This window comes from Theropithecus gelada, chromosome 8, assembly GCF_003255815.1.
Source record: "Theropithecus gelada isolate Dixy chromosome 8, Tgel_1.0, whole genome shotgun sequence".
NCBI classification, from domain to species: Eukaryota; Metazoa; Chordata; class Mammalia; order Primates; family Cercopithecidae; genus Theropithecus; species Theropithecus gelada.
Window position 1 is genome coordinate 66,861,818 of NC_037676.1, and position 19,282 is coordinate 66,881,099.

Here is a 19,282-nt window from a genome sequence, read left to right on the forward strand (position 1 = left end):
TAACTCTCTCCTGGTGAACTTCTTCCATTCCTGGGACTCAGGCCTGCTTGCCTGAGCTTAGTCCTGCTGCTTCCTCCTTCATGCTGACCAATCTGAGGAGATTGGCCCTCTATCCAAGAGCTCCCTGCCTAACCCAAATCAGTTTAAGTGAGCTTTGCTATGATATGATTTGTTAGGAAGCCTCTCACTGTAGCCCCACTAGTTAAGCCAGCAAATGCAAAATGAAAACTTAGCTTGGATTATGACTTTTTAGTGTCTTGATATCATACATAAGCTAGAAATCACCGTGGTTTTCAGGTTCCTCTTTGTGAAAATGAATGTGCTAACCTCCGAGAGGCCCATGGTCAACACATGATGCAGGAGTGCTCCTAACCCATGACCTTCAGCTAGTGTTTATATTCAGTGCCCTCAAATTTCTACTCAACGAGTAACACCATCCCTCTAGTTTCCATGACATTCTATTCAATTTTCTCATAGTAAACATCTTAGAAATTCCTATTCGGTTGTTTATTTTATGAAACTAAAATGGAAATGGCCGCTGTCTTTAGCTCTGTGACCACCACCAAGTTCAAAGGGCGCAGGAGCATAAATATATTTTTGAGTTAAAATTTATTTGCAATTTGCCTTATTGCCTAGGCATGGAAAACCTAAGCAAGAACCAATGTTAAGAAGGGCCTGCGTCAGCTGCTAGGGATATAGTTTTGTTTTAGCTGAAAAGGGACGGGGTATAATAATTTCACCACTGAGATTCTGGGGTCACAGTGACACAGAACAAACATACAGGAAGCTCAAGATGTATCCATTCATTTGGAAAAACTTAATCTTGGAATTCATCGAGCTAATTGAAATTCTTTACAGCGACCATAAGCATGGTGCTTCACAATTAAAGATAGTCAATTAAATGGATGAGAATAGAAAAATCACAAGAGAAGGTATAAGACACGGAAGTTCCCCATTGTTCCTCTAATGATAGTTGCAGTTGACTCCTCAACATTGTTCTTCTGGATAAAATGTGTCTAGGCACTAATCTTGGTAATCGCACTGTTCGGGTCTCTGACTGGTTTGGGATAGAATTGTGAAACAATCTGGTCAGTGCTACAAGGGAAAATCTATGGGGACATCTAGGAGAAGTCCCCTTTTTGTGAAGAAAATAAAACAAAAAGAAATGGTTGATTACCTTTCCTCCTCTGGACCTCATCATGTGTGACTATGATGTCTGGAACTGCTACCAAGCTAAAGACAGAGCTAACCTTCAGGAGATGGTAGAGCCTAGGAGTTTGGAGCTATCACATTTTCTTATTTATCTCTGTATGTGTAAAGCCTTCAACACAATGCTATTCCCATAGTAGAGGTTCCATATATGTTTGTTGAATTAATGAATAAATACATGAGAAAAAAGTATATTTTAAAACCATTTTCAAGCTTTTGAAGAAAACATAGATATTGAATGAGTAAATAAATATGTAGAGTATGATGAGTCGATGAATATTCAGTGTTTACAAATAGTAGAAAATTGCATAATATTGAAGCGCTAGAAATCAAGTTTGGATAGAGGACACAATTTTCTGGATAGAGAAAAGATTTTGGTATTCGTGACAAAGGAAGATTGCATAACACCCTAATTTGTGTTCTCCAAATACTATGTTTAGTTCAGTTCAACAGATTTTTTTGGAGCACTTCCTGTATGTAAAGCATTGAAGTTACAAGGCATAAAACATGGTCTTGCTGAAGTAGGTGACACACAATAGGATCATGTCTTGAATCCACTCAATTCATAATTTTGGGTATGGGAAAATAAATTAGACAAAAGATATGATTTTCTTATAATAAAAAAAAGTCAGTGTTTTGAATGGATGGCTAAGGGGTTACACTGTTGCCCCTGGAGGCAAGATGGCAGAGTACAGAAGTCCCTTTTTATCTTCATGACTTGGGTTCAAATTGGCAGTGTGTTGCAGACAGTTTGACCAGCTTGTCAGAGTGTGCACATCTCTTCCTGACTATGTGTTTAGGGTCTTCACATTAGTAACATGAAATTGGCCAAGGGGGTAGTTTATACCATGAAAATTGACAAACACTACAAATCAGGGCTCAGAGCCCTGGTTTACCAGCACACTGATAGTTCCAATATGGTAAGTAGAATTGTGAATTTGTTGGTATGGCAAAAACCTTTTCTCAATAGGAAGCACCTGACTATGAGAAATTAGCTATGTGAGTCCCTATACAGCAAGCTTGTAGGGGAAGGGGCCTTTTTATTTCTTTATCACTCACTATACCCATCAAAGTGATTTCTAGATAGTAAATAATTGATATGTGTTTGTTTCCTTTAAGTCTACTAGTTGCACAATCTCTATTCCATTTGGCAATACAGATAAAAATTTATTGAGAGTACCTCCTCATCTGTCATGTCATTCTAAGAACAGTGGCAATAATCAAAATAATAATTGGTACCACAATTCTTTTAGTGATTTAGAATTTTTTTCAAGGGCTTTCAAATTTATTAATCATTTTATTATCTCTACAACTCTAAGAAGTAGATAGGGCAGAATTGCATTAGGTTAAACAAAGAAGATCTTTCATCTTCAGAGCTTTTGGGGGATCTTCCAAAGGCTTTGGAATTACATTGTTATTTCACCATGTTTCTTTACCTACATGGTTATATAATGCATTGCCACCTTAAATGTCTGATCTTTTCTCCCTATGAGCCCCACAATGTCACCACGTCTCCCTTTATCCCTCAGCACCTCTGGACCTAGGAAAGCCAATGAACAGATTTAGATTTGGTCTTCTCTATGGAGCTTCTATATAGCTCCAGTTCTGTATCTTGTGTGGCTGAAAAGAAACCATCACTATTTACTACTGAGCCACCTGACTGGCTAACATTACAATAAGTTAAGCAACCAATATTCAGGGAAAGAATAATTCCTAATATAGAGGGTACATGTTGGCAGCTTATAGGCTCAATTGAGTCCCAAAACACCTTTTATTTATCCCATATTGTATTTTAAACTTCATTTTTCCAAATATTTAAAAATTCAGACCTTCACCCAAAAGTCTATTTTTTCAGGTTCTTTTAAATAAAAAATCAAAATGACTTCACCAAACTAGGTCTAAATGCTTGCAAGAGCTGAAGGCTAGTTCAGAAGTAGCCAGCGGTCCTATTTAGATGTCTCCTGGCATCTCCTTTTGCCACAGTACTTAACACTCCCAATACTATTGCTATATTTATACACAAATCACTTCTTTATTTGATCTATTTAGGCCCAGTACATATGTTAATGTGCAATATCTGTCCTGATTTAAAATTATAACTGAAGCATATTTTCACTTTAAGTACATTTATCTATCCAAGCATCCCCTTATTTATTCAACTTATGTGTACAGCCTCCTGTGTGCTAGACACTGATAATACAGAGATGGGAATGACATAGTCCTTCCTCTTCTAGAGCTTACAGCATATGGAAGCAAGGACAAGTAAATAAATAATTGCAAAATACTGTGTGTTATACCCCACAACAAGGGTACACACAGGCCACAGTGTGAGCAATGGCAAATTCTCTGAGGAATGAGGTGGAAATCAGCACACTGTCAATGAAGAGGTGATTAGGTGATTCCTGTGGAGTAATTTGGAGCCTGCTGGGTGCACAAACAAGAAGGGGCATTCCAGGAATAGGGAGATGCAGATCCAATAGCTCTCAAGTATGATGGAAGACCATGGCCTGTCTTTGGAATGCCAAATTCTAGTCTTTTGGAGCTTGGAAATTCTGAAACCATGCCTTGTTGGGCTGGGAGAATCTATGTTCTGCTGAGGCTTTTGTCTCTCTGTCTTCCAAGAATAATTATCCCTGTATCTGCCTTCCTTATATTTTTGGCCTAACACCTATTGCCTGTAATCAACATCTGAGGCTTGGTTTTCTCATTCAAGGTGTGTTGGATACAAAAGGCAGGTAGTGATGAATGTGTCTCTGATGAGCTCCTGAACCATGCTCTCAGCAACAAATGGCTCATGGTAGACTTTTCTAGAACTATCTCCTTTTCTTTACTGTCAGTATATGGTGGCTTGGGATGGGCATCTATTTTAAGGACATCTATAGCATCTACTTATTGCCATATGAAGTTGTTAAGAAACAAAGGAATAATCGATATGTCTGAGAGTGGTAGTCACTCAGAAAATGTTTATAGAATGAATAAGACCTTCCCAAGTTCTACAAAACTGGTTCTGAGCTATATCATTTTTTTTCTGTGCCAGGAATTATCAGCATTCTCCAACTAATTTCAAGGAAACAATGGTGTGACAATAAATTAGCTAGTTTATTTTAAAATTAGTCAGGCATAATTGGCTAATGTTAAATCTAGTAAATAATAGAAAGCGTTCATCAACTCAAGTTAAAGCTACTCTAATGATGCTAAATCAGTATTCACAATATTGCAATTTTGTTCTGCCACAGATTTTGTATGAGGCAAGCCCTTCTGATTACTATTTGATTTATTATGTAAAGTCTGGGCATTGCTATTGAGTATTCCAAAAGAAAAAAATATAAATTAGCATACTTTCGATTTTTAACTTTTAGTTTTAAGTTCCTAAAAGTCTAAATCAAGGTATTTTCCATCATGAGGGTAGGAAATAAGAGGAGTCCAAAGCATAGTGATATAAAGACAGCGGTAATCTGGTAAACATTTATTGTTTCTTGATAACACTAACGTTAATTTTACCATCATGATATGAATAATAAACTTAATGACTAGTGGAATAGTTACATAATGAAAATAGTAAGTTGAAGTTAAATAAATGCATAATTGTAGATAAAAATAAAAATTAAAAATATTTTCCAGATATTGGATATTGGCTATTCATTTGCCCTGTTTATTGAATATCCATTTATGTATATAATTTTGTCCTCCGATATTTACAAAAGTGGAGATAAAGCTTGTTGTTTGCAGAATGTTCCTTCACTTGCTAATACTCTACAACCTATTTGTTATTGTCATTCACACAATGCCCCCTCCTTCTGAAACACACAGAAACTACATGTACACTCCCCCACACTTAAGTCATTCACCTTTGCTGCTGAAATAAATGCAAATTTTCTAATTGTATTTGAATCTGCTCTCTTCTTGTTAATTTTCAAAATTCAACAATATTGTAATTCAGCCTGGATGCAAAACATCTAACTTAGCAACTAGATTTAGAGGTGGTCCACCTATGAATTGCTCAAAAAGAGCGGCAAAGTTTCCCTTTGAAAAAAAGGCATTTTACACACAAAAACTGCTGCAGCAACATTACTTCCTGAAAAACACAGGCAGAATAGGACTGCATTCAATTTGCATGCAGGTGGTGAATATCTGAAGTGGTATTAAGGGATGAACCAGGGTGGATTAATTTCCAGTCTTTGATATTCATTAACTCCAGCTTCAGAAAAAAACACAAGGAGATGACACAATTACCCTCAGAGCTTCACCCATGAGCAGCAGCTTTACAATCTCAAAGTTCATAATGCCATACTAATTGATCAAGAAGGGGGACATACCTTTTGTAAGAGGTGGAAAAGTATATGGGCTTAACTACAGCAATGATACTATCTGACTTTGGAACAGTCAACCTCACTTTGGAAACACTTAGCAAAATAGTTATCATCATTTATTCTCTAAGCCACCTTAGCTAGCCCTCCATGGTTTTCAGTAATTCTCCACCAAGCAAAATACAATTTTGGCCAAAATGTAATAGTGGCCAAGGCGCAATGTCCATTTCATTTGAAGCAACTAGCATTTAGTCTCATCGCTATATTTCTCTTTATAGATCATGAAACCTTTCAAAGATATCCTTAGGGAACACTTTAGTAAAGAGGAAAGCTTTCTTATTAGGAGGAAAAACAACAGAAGCCATCAAGCTGTCTGTTTCCTCTTCTGGGACAAAGTGGCAAAAGGAAGAGAGAGGGATGGAAGAGGAATGTGCCTGCAGGATCTAAGAATTATAGGCTTGATGTTTACTTACCTCCGGAGCTTCAAAGATTTCAGGGTCACCATGTAGGATTGGAGGAAAGATGGCTACCAAGTCTCCCTTTCGCACACAGTAGTCCCCGGTCTCTGCACTGAGAGTCAAATCCTCCTCAACAAAACGAATGGTGGTTGAATATGAAGACAGTCGTAAAGCTTCAAAAATGGTGCTTTCTGAAGGAAAAAAAAAATGATAGCTTATTAAGATAGGGCTGTTCCTGAAAAGTGCTCTCAGTTTGCAATAAAAGCTCATGACTAATAGCGTTGATTGAAAAGGATACTGTTTCTTCATCACATACATTGAGCACCAAGAGGGAGCCAAGGGTGGCTTTGCACAGAATGTGAGCAGGGGCGGTGGTCTGGTTCCAGCAAGGCTTAGGGGCATCTCACAGGTAGAAGGCATCAGTGTTGTACCTGGGCAGAAAGTCATTAAGATTTTGTAGGAGAGGATGATCCTGCTAGAGAGGAATGTTGTGTTATGGGTATACATGTTTGAAATTAAAACCATATCCCAGTTAAAATACACAGCTGGTGAGTCATTCCACAAACCTTTAGAACTCTGATGCTTTAAAGCGAGGCTTAGCCATTTAATAACCACTTAGGCAGTTAATAGTAAAGTAATTGTAGTAGTGCTTTCTGAGACAGCTTAACACTTAATTTCTTTTATGCTAGCTGTAAATAAAATGTGAGTCAACATTTGCTGGAAAATTTTAAAAAGGAAAACATTTTTAGAGGATTCAGAAGAAAACCACATTTTCCTCAGCATCCAGGGAGAATAACAGGCACCATCATATCCTGGAAGATTCCAGAAGCCGAATGTCCTTGCTTTCCCAATGGCCTTCACCTTTTGCTCCTAGCACGACAGATTTTATGGCTAATTTCCGGCAATTTATCCTGGCAGTTTGAGGAGGAATTCCTTTGGGAATAATATGCATAATTTGCATAAATCATTCTGATAGCATGCATATCAGCGTGTAGCTCCTGTCTAGGTCTGCATCTCTCCCTTCATAATCAAAACTGACTATGTTTCCACCAGCGTGAATGGGTCCTAGAATATAAAGCTTGATTCTCTCTAATCAGCAATGTGAAAAAAAAGCCCCAAATGGAGTTTTTTCCCCCTTCACATGATAACAAATGGTCGTGTTTATGACTTGCAATTTAGAAATCACACACACACACACACACACACACACACACACACAGCCCAGTTTCTCAGTGTTCGGTAAAGCTCTGAAACACAGAGTACTCAATTATTAGATTATTAAAGGCAGGCCCATCCGTGAGGGCTTGCATCAGCCAAAAATAAATGTTATTTCAGTAAAATTTAAATCTATGCACAGCCTGCATAAGGCTATCATGTAGCTTTGGGTGCTTTCTCCCAGGAGGTTTTTCCTTAAGCATGCATTTGTCTAAAGAAATGAGGCTGCGGTCAGCTTTTTGTGGCCAGTGTGGTGATTCAATGTGACGTACAGTGAGGCAGTGCATATTCTCTTGGACTGCCTTCGTTATTATAATCAGGCAGAGTCAAATCGGTTTGTTGGTGATGAGGCCAGAAAAGAACTTTGGTTTTGGAGCATGGGGTCTACTGCAGATAGCCACAAGGCACCTGACACGATGGATTTCAGCTGGCAGGGCACTAAGGACCAACGTTTCTGTGGTGAAAAGCAAGGGTCGGCCTCCCATGTACTGCTGCTGGCTCTGTTGGAGCAACAATAGCACAGCATCATTTTAGCTTGTGGTGTGAAATGGTAGCTGACATATGTAGCAACGCTGTTCACCCAAGTCCAGTAGGGGTGTGGGAAGAAGAAACACAAAAGCAAAATAATTGTGGGATGGCTGCTGTGACAGAGCAGGCATGTAACAGTCCGAATAACATGGTCAAATCTGATTGGCTGATGTGCTCTCGGGAAGCATGGCAGCTTGCGCCCACCGTAGTATCACAAATGACAATTGGGCAAGCATATCTTATGTAGAAGTTAATCACAAAAATGGAGTGCAAAGTGTGGCTTAGCGGTCAGATCGTAAGTGACAAATCTGTTTTACCTTCCAGTACCAGTTATGTGTGCGAGATGAGGTTGGCTCTCGCTCTGAGCGATCATGCCGATAATCATTAGACGACAAAAGTAATGAGTTGCGTTATTATCAACAATGGAGAGTAGAGCTTACATGGCTCTGCAGAATAACATCCAGACACAAAAGCCAGCAGCTTTTCCACCAGCCCCAGTACAAATGCAGGCAGAGCTATACGTTGAGAAGAATGACAACTGCACAATAAAAAAATTGCAGTCTCTACTTGTAGTTGTCATAGTTGAGCAGACACCAGCCAGTGCCACTGACAGACCAGCTGGGCCCTGGGAGGACTTCCATGCTGCACCAGGAGGTACAGTAAATTATCCTGCACGGTAGAGCAACATCTGTTTCTGTGCTAGTGCCGAACAAACAAGGCAATTTAAAGCATACCAAGGGATAACCAAGCAACAAATGAACATGACCCTCATTTTTTCCCCCTTCTCACACATGAGGTGCTAAACTTCTTTGTGCAAGCACTCCATGAAAGAGAAGCCAGGTTTTTATTTGATAAGGTGTTGTCAGAGAGATTTTACATGTTTCCAAAATGGAAAGAAAAAGCTTATAGTATTGTTATTCTTAGAATCTTCCCCCTTCTATCTTAATTTCTTTTATACCAAAGCTAGCACTCAGTTCTCAATTCGCTCTAGAATTAAAAAAAAACTTTCCATATACTTATAAATATTCAGTCTTTAAACCTAATTTGCTATACTTAGTTCACATGCCTTCAAGCATTTGTCTTCCAATTTCCACTGAATAAATGCGTACTAATGAGAACTAGAGCAAGCTGCTGAGGCAAAGCTGGGTGACTTGGGTCTGGCCTGCCACCAGCTTGTGATAGGCGGGCAAATTGAGTTAAAATGAAAAGTCTTGTCAGCTGAAATTCAACATGGTAGCCAAACAGCAAGCTGTCAATCATCCAGCCAAAACAGGGGACTGCAGGTAATAAAAGGTCATTGTGAGTCATTAATGCACTTGGCTTTCACATGGAAGTTAATTTTAATTAAAGAAGATCTCTATCTGTAAATGTTTTATAAAACTTATTGTGTATAATGGATTGTTAATTTATACTAACATTTAGCAGGTAATAGGACTCTAATTATTAGAATGCATTGTCGAAAAATGGCCATCAAGAACGCAAATATTTTGAGATAAAATTTACACCAGGCACCGCAAGGTGCCAACAACTGCAACTGTGATTAAGATAAGGCTGCCTGTGAGTTGTTAAGAACTGAGCTTTACTGACCGGTATACGCTAGGAAATTGGATTACAAAATTCCCTCTACGATCTCACAATTCAGAGCATGCACTACATTCTTCACCTGGCTAGGGAAGACTTCTTTCTCTTTTCAGAATACAAAACTATTTTGGTTAAGTATCCCTTCTAAGTGAGATGCCAGGGAATGTCTTGAGCTAAAATCTTTTACAACACAACTGTGAAGGTAAATAACAAATAAAAAATTATGGTTAAAAAAGGCATATACATGTTCTCTTTTGCTCTCAGTTCTCAATTCTGGCTCTAATAAGGGACGGATGATTCTCATTTGCAGATTTAAAGCACTAAAGCAGCTCATGACAATCAATAATGCATGTTACAATGCAAAAACAAATAAGCATATCTGGGTTTCTGCCTCACACTTAGGCCTTGTCTGTATATGTGGAATGAATGTACTGTGACATGGCCAGGCTGTTAATTTGGGTCATCTTAATGACTGGTGCAGGCTGGCATGCCATTTGATTACCCATGGTGATCAGAGGATAGCAGCAATGGATGGAGTGAAATGAACAGCCAGGCCCTGCTGCAGTCACTGGGGCTGAACACTGGGTGATCTTAAAGAGAAGGTGGTTGTAAAAGGGGGAGAGGGGTTGGATATGGAGGTGGTGTACTCTGGAAGGTGTGATGGAATGGAGTGAAGCTCATGATGTGTGTGTGTGAGTGTGTGTGTGTGCATTTCTACATAACTATCTTCAAGACAGTTGAGAAGTTAAATAAGAAATTGTGATAATCATATAATTTGAGGCAAAATAATTAATCTTTGGCTCAACAATTGTATATCTTAAGTAAGATTAAAAATAAATCTGAATTGGTACAAATGCCTATCTTCACTCTGCATCTCAGACACAGTCTTTGGTTCACAGATAAAATACAGACATGTAAATTCAGCGTTCATATATTCCATAAATGTTTATTAAGGCCCAACTCTGCTCGGAGCACTGAGCCACTGTTGCTGGTGTGAAAAAGGAACACAGCACATGGACTTGGACTTCATGGACAATGCAATCTAGGTGCTTCAAAGTTGGAAGATACATATAAACAGGAATGCTCCCGAGATCCTACTGAAGATATTGCACAGTTGCTTTTATTTATTTATTTAATTCACAAATAAAAATTGGATATATTTATGGTGTACAACTTGATGTTTGGAAATACACATACATTCTGGAATGGTTAAGTCAAATAATTAACATATTATGCAATTACCTCACATACTGATCAGTTATTTGTGGTGAGAACACTTAAAATCTACTCCTTTGGTAATTTGATACTACACATTTTCTAACTGGATAACTCCAATGGTAGCATTCAGAAAGCCCATTTTAGTAGAAAGCTAGTTTTCATATTGAAGTGAAATTTTCCTCCTTTTAATTTCCACCCTTTATAAAACACACAGGCCAAAAAAGTCTAATCATTCTTCCACATAACAACACTTTCAAAGTATGTAAAGACAACTATCATGCCATTTTCTAATTGTGTGTCAGAGATGATACATTGTTTAGCCTTTGCCATACTGGATGAATTCAACTAGTCAATCTGCCTCTTAAGACTTGGCACAACCAGGTGTGTACTATTTTAGTTGGAAAAGTAGAGAATTATTAATTTCTGTCCCTAGACACCATGCTTCTGTTACTATTTCCTGCTAGCAGAGGAGCAACAGATTTTTGAAATAATATCACTATTGTTTTAAATTTTCTGATATCCCAGAGATTATCAGCAACCCTGGATGCGCATTAGAATCACCTGGGATTGTTTAAAAAAATAAATGCCCCATTCCAGTCTAATGGAATCAGAACCACTGCATTAACTAAAACCTTTCAATTAGAGGCTTTGAATCTTGGCTGCACATTAGAATCACCTAGGGAGCTTTTAAAGCCATCAGCCTGCACCCCAGACCAATGCAATCAGAATCTCTAAGGGTAGGGCAAGGTATGCAAAGTGGTTAAAGCCTCCCAGGTGGTTCCAATGAGCAATCAAGGCTGAGAACTATTGCTGTAAACCCTTTTCTGCTGAGTCACATTTCTCATCCTATTCTTACAAAGTTGATATTTAGATCTAAATACAATAATTTGCATTTTCATTAAAGTTGTTTTTCAATCCTTTCACATTCTGTTTCCAGCATTCATTATATTATCTAACCACCTTAGCTTTGTGCTGAGCTGAAAATCCGATGAACATCAAAATCATTATTTTTCACTTTTTAACTGCTGTTTCCTTATATTAGATAGAAAATTTTCACTATTTACATCCCTGAGTTTCTGATGTACCTCTTTGTAGAATATCCTTCCCCCACTTCCTCCAGTTAGAAGTTCCTAAAGTTATATCTTCTGTAAATCCTCATCAGAAGAGAGGATGTTGTTAAACTTCACTATTGTCTGAATTATGTAAACTTTTAAGCTTTCGAATATACAATTATTTTATAATATTCAAATGAGCTTTTTCAAAATAACACTCATAATCTTTATAAATATACCACAGTAATGTAAAATGTTCATAAGGGAAACTGTGGGAGGGGGTATACAGGAATGCTCTCTATTATGTTTGTAATTTTTCTATAAATCTGAAACTATTCTAAAATAAAAAGTTCACTTATATTAAAAAAAATACACACAAGATTCTAATGTGAACCTCTAGCTCTACCCTTATCCTTAAACCCAACTGCATTTGAGAATCAGTAATACATATCTTATAAAAAATAGTGGTCAAGGTCTCCAGTCCATTTCTAGAGCATTTTTTTCTGAGGTGACAGTCATTATAGGTAGGCATTAAAGTTAGATCTGGCATCAACTTCTGGTTCTGCCACTATCTAGCTGTATGACTTGCGTTAGTTAAGTCATGTTTCTGAACCTCATTATTCAATAATTGAATAAAAATACTTGACAATTAAATAACCTAATATACATAAAACAACACAGTGGCAGGCACATATTCAAATAATTATTAATATTATCATTCATAATATCTTATCTTGAAGCTAAAAATTCAGCCAACTGTATGATCCTCTGGCCCATGCTGCCTGATCTTGCCCACATGCACATCATGCCTGACTTTGTAGAACTGAGATACAAAGAATTCCTCTCCCCTGTCAGCTGGGATAATGAAAAAAGATCTCAAGGGCTCTGGTATCCGACAGACCTGAGGGGAAAAGCATGGGTATGGTCAGAAAACCTGAGTTAAAGACCTGCCTTTCTCCTTTATCACCTCCATGATCTTAGATGAGGTATTTAGCCCCCTGAGAATTTTCTCATCTGTAAAAGTGACGAAATAATAGCTGTCACTGTCCTCCAGAGTATCCTGGTGATGATGACATGAAACAATGTCTATAAGATTACTTTGGAATATTGAAATCGTTAATATATTTAACATGGATTGCATCTAATGAGCATTATTATTTGTTATTAAAGGACCTTAGTATTTTCCTTTCTGTATTCCCGTTCCACACCAACTACTCACAATTGGCTTCAAATCTTTCATCAAATTTCGATGTGGACTCACTGCAAGGTCACACTTCTAGAGTTATAATTTATAATATTCTTTTTAAAAAAGTATTACAGATTTTGCCCAGTTCCAGTTTTAAGGCATCTCCCTTTACTTTAATATCCCACAACTGGACCATGTTTGCAACTTTTCTCAATTTGAGAATATGTCACTGAACAACATTAGGTATCTGCAATTCACCTGAGCCATGTGACAGTTTTAATATACCTTGACATTCTAGAGTATGTTTGCTCTTTTCACCGGTGAGTCATCAAAAGAGCGCTCCTATGAGGTAAGGTAGACTTGAGCATGATGTTCATAAATAATTGCAAATGAAGAAAACAATATAAACTACATAGGGACATCGCAGAGGTTAAATGTCATTTGGTGATAACAACAGATAACATTTATTGAGCCTATACCGTGTACCATTATACTAAGTTATTTATCTGTTATTCAAATAAACCATTAAGAAGTGGTATTCATCAAGGTTATTTGCAACTGATTTATCAAAATTCCAATTTTGAGAGCTTTTACTCCTTGCATTATCTTTTTTTCTTATCTTTGTCTTTCTGAATTATCTTTTTTCTTTTTCCTATATCTAAAACCTGCAGTTCTAAATACTAACTCCACCCCAGATTTTTTCTGGGATAACTGAAAAATTCTTACTTTTCCCTCAGAGTTTCTCAAACTTCCATTCTATCAGCAATTTTTTCCTACTGAGATTTAAGTGCCAAGTAACAGTTACTGAAACCTCATATCTACCAACTTATTTTAAATTTTCATTTAAATGTAATTATAGAGATCTTAACTAATTATTAATAGATAAAATGTTTTACTGAGGTCACGATAAGCAGAATCTTAACAAGATACATAAATATAGAAAAAACGTAGAGTTGTTTTCTTTGCCTAAAATAAGAGTAGAATAGTTTTAAAGAGAGATTCTCAAGAGCATTGAAAAAAGGACAAATCTATCATAACCTCTTACAGCAGATGATTGCTTTAAATTACTTAAACAGACTTTGGCAGTTCCTTCTCAACTCTGCTTTATAATCAAAGTGTGCTGACATGCAAAATTTCTGTAAAAAGAAGAACATCTTTTCTCTTTGCTGTAATACTGCCAAAATCCTACTTCCTGGAAAAAGTACAGCAATCATTTTGTCATTGTTATCTTTTTTCCTCTTATAATGATAAAAGTTTAATTTTTTTAAGACATTGCATTTAAACCACATAAAACTGTTTCCTAAAGAAGACAAGAAGAATAAGCACATACACACATACCACATGGCACGTGGTAAATATTTGTGTACGTCTTGCCTTTGCACATATAGTTCATGCTCTTTCAATACGGAGAAATACAACTGAGCTATGACTATCTGCAGAGGTTATTTGTTATGTAACTAATTCACATATAAGTTTGCTCTGATCTGCATAAACCTTCTATCTTTTGAAAGAAAAAACATACACATTATTTTCTAGATCACAGTCGGCCCCATCATTTTAAATTCTCGTAATGAACAGCACTGGCCTCTGCTGGTAACCGAGGTCGTGATGAACCATCCAGGCTGCTGAAGGTACTGCCTTTATCTAGGTGGATCTAAACTTGCTTGGGATTTTTGTTGTTTTTATTCATTCATCAATGACAGGAGACTTGTAAGTTTATGAGGGATCCAACAGTGAAAATCTCTAGCTCTAGCTATGGGCTTAAATGGACTCAGATTATAACTCTGGAATCTGCCATTTCTTCTGGTCTAATAAATTTAAATGTTTCTGCTTTAATACTGAAATTTAAAAATGATTTTTTAATAGCAAAAAGTTGAAAGTAAAAAGAGAGTGGATGAATTACGACTAGATTTTTTAAGAGTAATAACTATACAGAACACAAACACATATTCCTTTTAGTGTATTTGCCTTACTTCCCAATATGTGTCATCTTATTCATAAAATGCAAGGGAAACTGCTTGAATATATGGGAAATGCAACCTAGATCTTCATAGAAATTATAAATATGCCAGAAAATACTGTGTATCCAAGTGGAGCAACTACCCAAAATTTACACAAATGTTCCATATTTGTTCCCCAATAATTCTGCAAAGAAAAATAAAAGAGCATTTGTATTTTAGTAATGTGGAGATTTTTTTTAAAGAAAATATAAAATGTATTTGATAACCTATGCTAAAGACACAAACTACAAGGCAACACATTTTTCCTAACTGACTGCCAGTATAAGGCATGCTTTCTGGCATGGTCTCAATGGGCCTCAGCCTAAGAAGTGAGAACAATCTCTAGAACACTTGGACCATTTTCTTAAATGGCCACTGATGGTGAACACTGACCAAACCTGGGAGGACTTTTGCTCCTGAAAGTTCCCATTAAATAACCTGGAACATATTTAAAAGATAAAAAATTGAGACCAACATAGACTAAAATGCTTGCCTACATTGTCAAAGGAATAAACAGAAATATGTGAACATTTGTTCCTGCATTTGTCCAAAGAAACTTGGAATATTGTACCCTAAAGGATACTGCAGGATGAAATGTCAATACAGAAAGAATAGAGAATAACTCATTGGTATGGAATTTAACTTTGGCAGTAGAAGTTCAATCAGGGAATGGTAGTGAACAGCCTTCTCAAAGTAGTAAAGGGGAATGAAATCTGCTGCGATTAAAAGCTCCAGTCATTGAGGTACAGGCCTATGTAGAAATACAAAACAACCTTAGTCACTACCAGCCTCAAACATATTTGAAATAGTGACCATGTATATCTCACGAGTCAGTGAATATTTTATAAAATATCAATGTTTCACAGGAATAGTTTGTAGTTGTTGCTTTTCCTTTTGTTTTTCTCCCTTTCTCTCTTCCTTCCTTCCCTCCCTCCCTCCTCCCTTTCTTCTTTTCTATTTTTTCCTTCTTTTATTTTTTTTTGTGGGTTTAAATCATGAATTTCCAATGGAAAACTTTTTTCTATGTTTTTGAGGATCACACACTCCATAAAACGTCTAACCTGTGCTTGAAAATATAGATATCATTTTAGGCAAGAAATATAATTTGCACACAGGGTGTCTTTTTTGCAACACTTTCCTTTTTAATCCCTAAATACTTCTTGACAAGATAGTGCAGCAGTGTTGGAAAGCATTAGCACATCAACAGATGCTCAGAATCAAATGATTTAATAGGCATAAACTTTTTTCCAAATAATTGCAAAGCTTTGGTTTAGCCTTTTGCATACCTTGCATAGTTAATTACCTAGGCCTTAATGTTTACATGCAATGAGAGTATCTACGGCTATAAACTACATAATTTATAATTGATGCAAATGGGTGTTATTATGTCAATTAGGCAGCTGTGTCCTCTACCTCTTGGTAAACAGCTATGAGTGATAAACTGAGTTTGCAGAGAGGTACCTTCTTCTCTTCATAACAGATAAAAATAAATTACCTAGGCAGATCAGGCTGTCCAATTGTTCTCTGGTGAGGTGGATGGGAAATCCAGACCCTTTCTTTTGACCTGTTGACTGCAGCAAACGGTCAATTTCGTCACGCACTGCTGCCATAGCTTCTGGGTGCCGCAGAAGATAATACATTGCCCAGAACATAGTTGGAATAGTGTTTGCCACAGAGGCCCAGAGAAAGCCTAAATGATGTGCTGGGAGAAAATAAGTGAAAAGGAAGATTAATAGCGTTTATTACACTGATTAGATTTGCAGTGTGCTAATTAAAAGATGTTAGGACACAGACCCAGCCAAGGATCAGTGCATGCTAATGAGAACCAATAGGCTTCTGAAGTCTAATTTTCTGCTTAATGAGAATAGTTTAAAATGTAATGTGTATCGGGGGGCGGGGTGCTGGGGGATGAGATAAGAGGAGTAAATGCAGCTTAGTTATACTCTTTCTCATTATCACCATTAAGTATCTTGTTTTACCACCTCAGCAAAAAAAAAAAAAAAAAAAAAAAAAAAAAAAATCAATTATCATACAGGGTTATATCAGAGTAAAAGATTTTATCATTAGCCAATTAGAAAGAGCATAAAAAATTTTCAAGGTCACCATTTTGTCTTTTTATTTCAAAGGTCTATTGTAAATTATTTTGTTTTAGGCAAGTACTCATTCAGAAGTTCTTACCTCCTATTTCAAGGTCCTCGTGCACATAATATTTCTCCAGGACATCTTGCCTGCTTTGAAAAACTTCTGACCATCCTTGCATCTTGGCTAAGTTTTCTGATGACAAGCATTTTATAATTTTCTTCCTAATAGACTTGACATTTCCTAGAAGCTCAATGGGTATGTTGGATACTAAATATGCAAACTTGTCATCAAATTTTAAAAAATCATCTCTTAGCTCACTAATAAATTTGTTGTCACAAACAAGAACTTTTCCATATATAGTTGTAAATGTGATCTCAAATATTATTGAGCTGCAGAATGGATACAATTGTTCCGTGTCCCAACTTGTTGTTTTTAGTAGCTGGGATTCAAACACTTGTTTTAGATTCTGCATCATGCTTTCCAAGAGTATGTCCAAAGATTTGCCTTGCAAAAATTGATAGCAGAGGTGAAGCTCATCATTCATGTCATGATTTTTTTGCAACTGACTGATACTAAATGCTTTCTCTAATAGTTTATTAGAAAATAATCGAAAGCTTAATTGTTTATGATTTTTTATCACTAGCTGGTACTGGAAGGGGTCCAGGATAAATGTTATGTACTTTCCTAAAAGAGAGAGAGAGAGAGAGAGAGAATATAAGTTCATTTCTTAATAAAACAGAAATAAACACCATGAGTTTAAAAATATTTTAATCAAAATTAGAAAGACCCTAATACCTAAGACACAAAGTTTAATACAAATCCATTTTATTCGAAGGTACACTACATGTTTCCTTTGAAAATGAAAGATGGTGGAAAACACTCTAGAAACATGAAGTAAAATATCCTGAAGTTCTTACTAACCTTTAAAAAGATGGCTTACTCTTCCAATTTTTATTCTAACTAAAGTACCTGAATATTTTAAATATCCTTTAAATATTCTCATAATCCCTGGACTTCAATACTTCTCATATTTTTCCCTCAGTAAAGCAGAAAACAAATTGGCAACATGCCCTTCCATTTCTGAGTATTTATACTTCATAAAGAGCTTTTTCATACTTAGGTGTCATCTGAGTTTTGTTCAAATACAATAATTTTAACTCACATAAATGACCATACTGTATGGAGCAGGTACTCACAAATAAATGTCTAATTCAACACTAGCAAAAATCCACTAATGCCAGCATTTTCACTTTTATAGATGAGGGAGATTTAATAACATGTTCAAGGTCACATACTGACTTGTGACTGACACAGGAGTCTGAACTAGAACACATCCATTCATCCATTCATTCAGGAATTCATTCACCATTCACCACATTGATTAAGATCCGGAATCTTAGTTGGATCCCTTTCCTCTTGAGATACAATGATGCAGAGAAATCACTGCATCCTTATGGATTGTGACATGGCAGAGGTGAAACACAGCATAAGGGAAGCAAAAAGTGGAGTTTGCTTCAGTTGGCCTGGAGTTATCATCAAGGTCTCTTGGAGGTGATGACATTTACCTTTTCCACATATCAGTGTTACCCAAACATCGATTTAAAAACTTGGGATGCTTGCAAAAAATACAGATTACTGCAAGATTTTGATTCAGAAGGCTTGGAGGGGGTCCCACAAGTGTCCTTTTTGATAAGGTCCTCAAGTAATTCTTATAAGTAGGCATCTTGAGGAACACAGTCATACTATAGTTTGTCTCTCAAAATTGGCAGAGACCTTGGAGAATTGCTAGCTTACCCTCTGCATTTATCAGCTGATAAAGTTGAAGAAAGTCAAGAGATGTTAAGGGACAAGATCATGGTGCCATTTTCAGTGGCAGACCCTTGATGAGAAGTTACTCACCATGCACTACTCTTTGTCTTCTCACTAGAGTGCTGTTTTAGGATTCCTTCTAATTAGAAATATCACGCAGGTAGTAATCAATAATGACATTTAATGTCTTTCCTGTACAGAACAGGCATAAACTTTAGATGATCCTAAGAACATTAACATCTACTTATTTATTATTTTCATGTCATTATTCCTGTTTGAGTCTGTGTGTGTGTGTGTGTGTGTGTGTGTGTGTGTGTTGCTTTGTTAGTGGAACAACTTCTCACTTGTTATTTGTGGTAACTCAAATGGCATCATAGAAATTTAATTCAGTTTGGTGCAAGATATTTCAAATAAAGTTTTGAAGTAATTTTCAACCTAATCGTAGAAACAGATGAATATGTTTTTGTTTCACAATTTTGAAACACAACTTAAGTTTTTAATATACATGAATATACATGTGCTATGATTTATTTTCTAAAAATGACTCAGATGACTTAAATTGTATTCACTCATTTTCCCCTTGATTAATTCAATAATGTGAGTGGATCTAGGATGCTAGTAAAGCTAGAAGTGGCTG

The 19,282-nt window shown here is 36.6% G+C and overlaps 1 protein-coding gene across 2 annotated transcripts in view; it reads right to left on the minus strand.

Moving 5' to 3' along the window:
- The window catches only part of LOC112630225 (25-hydroxycholesterol 7-alpha-hydroxylase), a 208,622-nt gene that overhangs the window by 11,715 nt on the left and 177,625 nt on the right, over window positions 1–19,282 (minus strand). For both annotated transcript variants that reach the window (XM_025394356.1, XM_025394355.1), the window contains exons 3-5: window positions 16,933–17,520; window positions 16,250–16,456; window positions 5,990–6,165 (exon numbers count right to left, since the gene is read on the minus strand). In XM_025394356.1, the coding sequence (XP_025250141.1) occupies window positions 5,990–6,165; window positions 16,250–16,456; window positions 16,933–17,520 (971 nt within the window). The remainder of the gene's footprint in view (window positions 1–5,989; window positions 6,166–16,249; window positions 16,457–16,932; window positions 17,521–19,282) is intronic.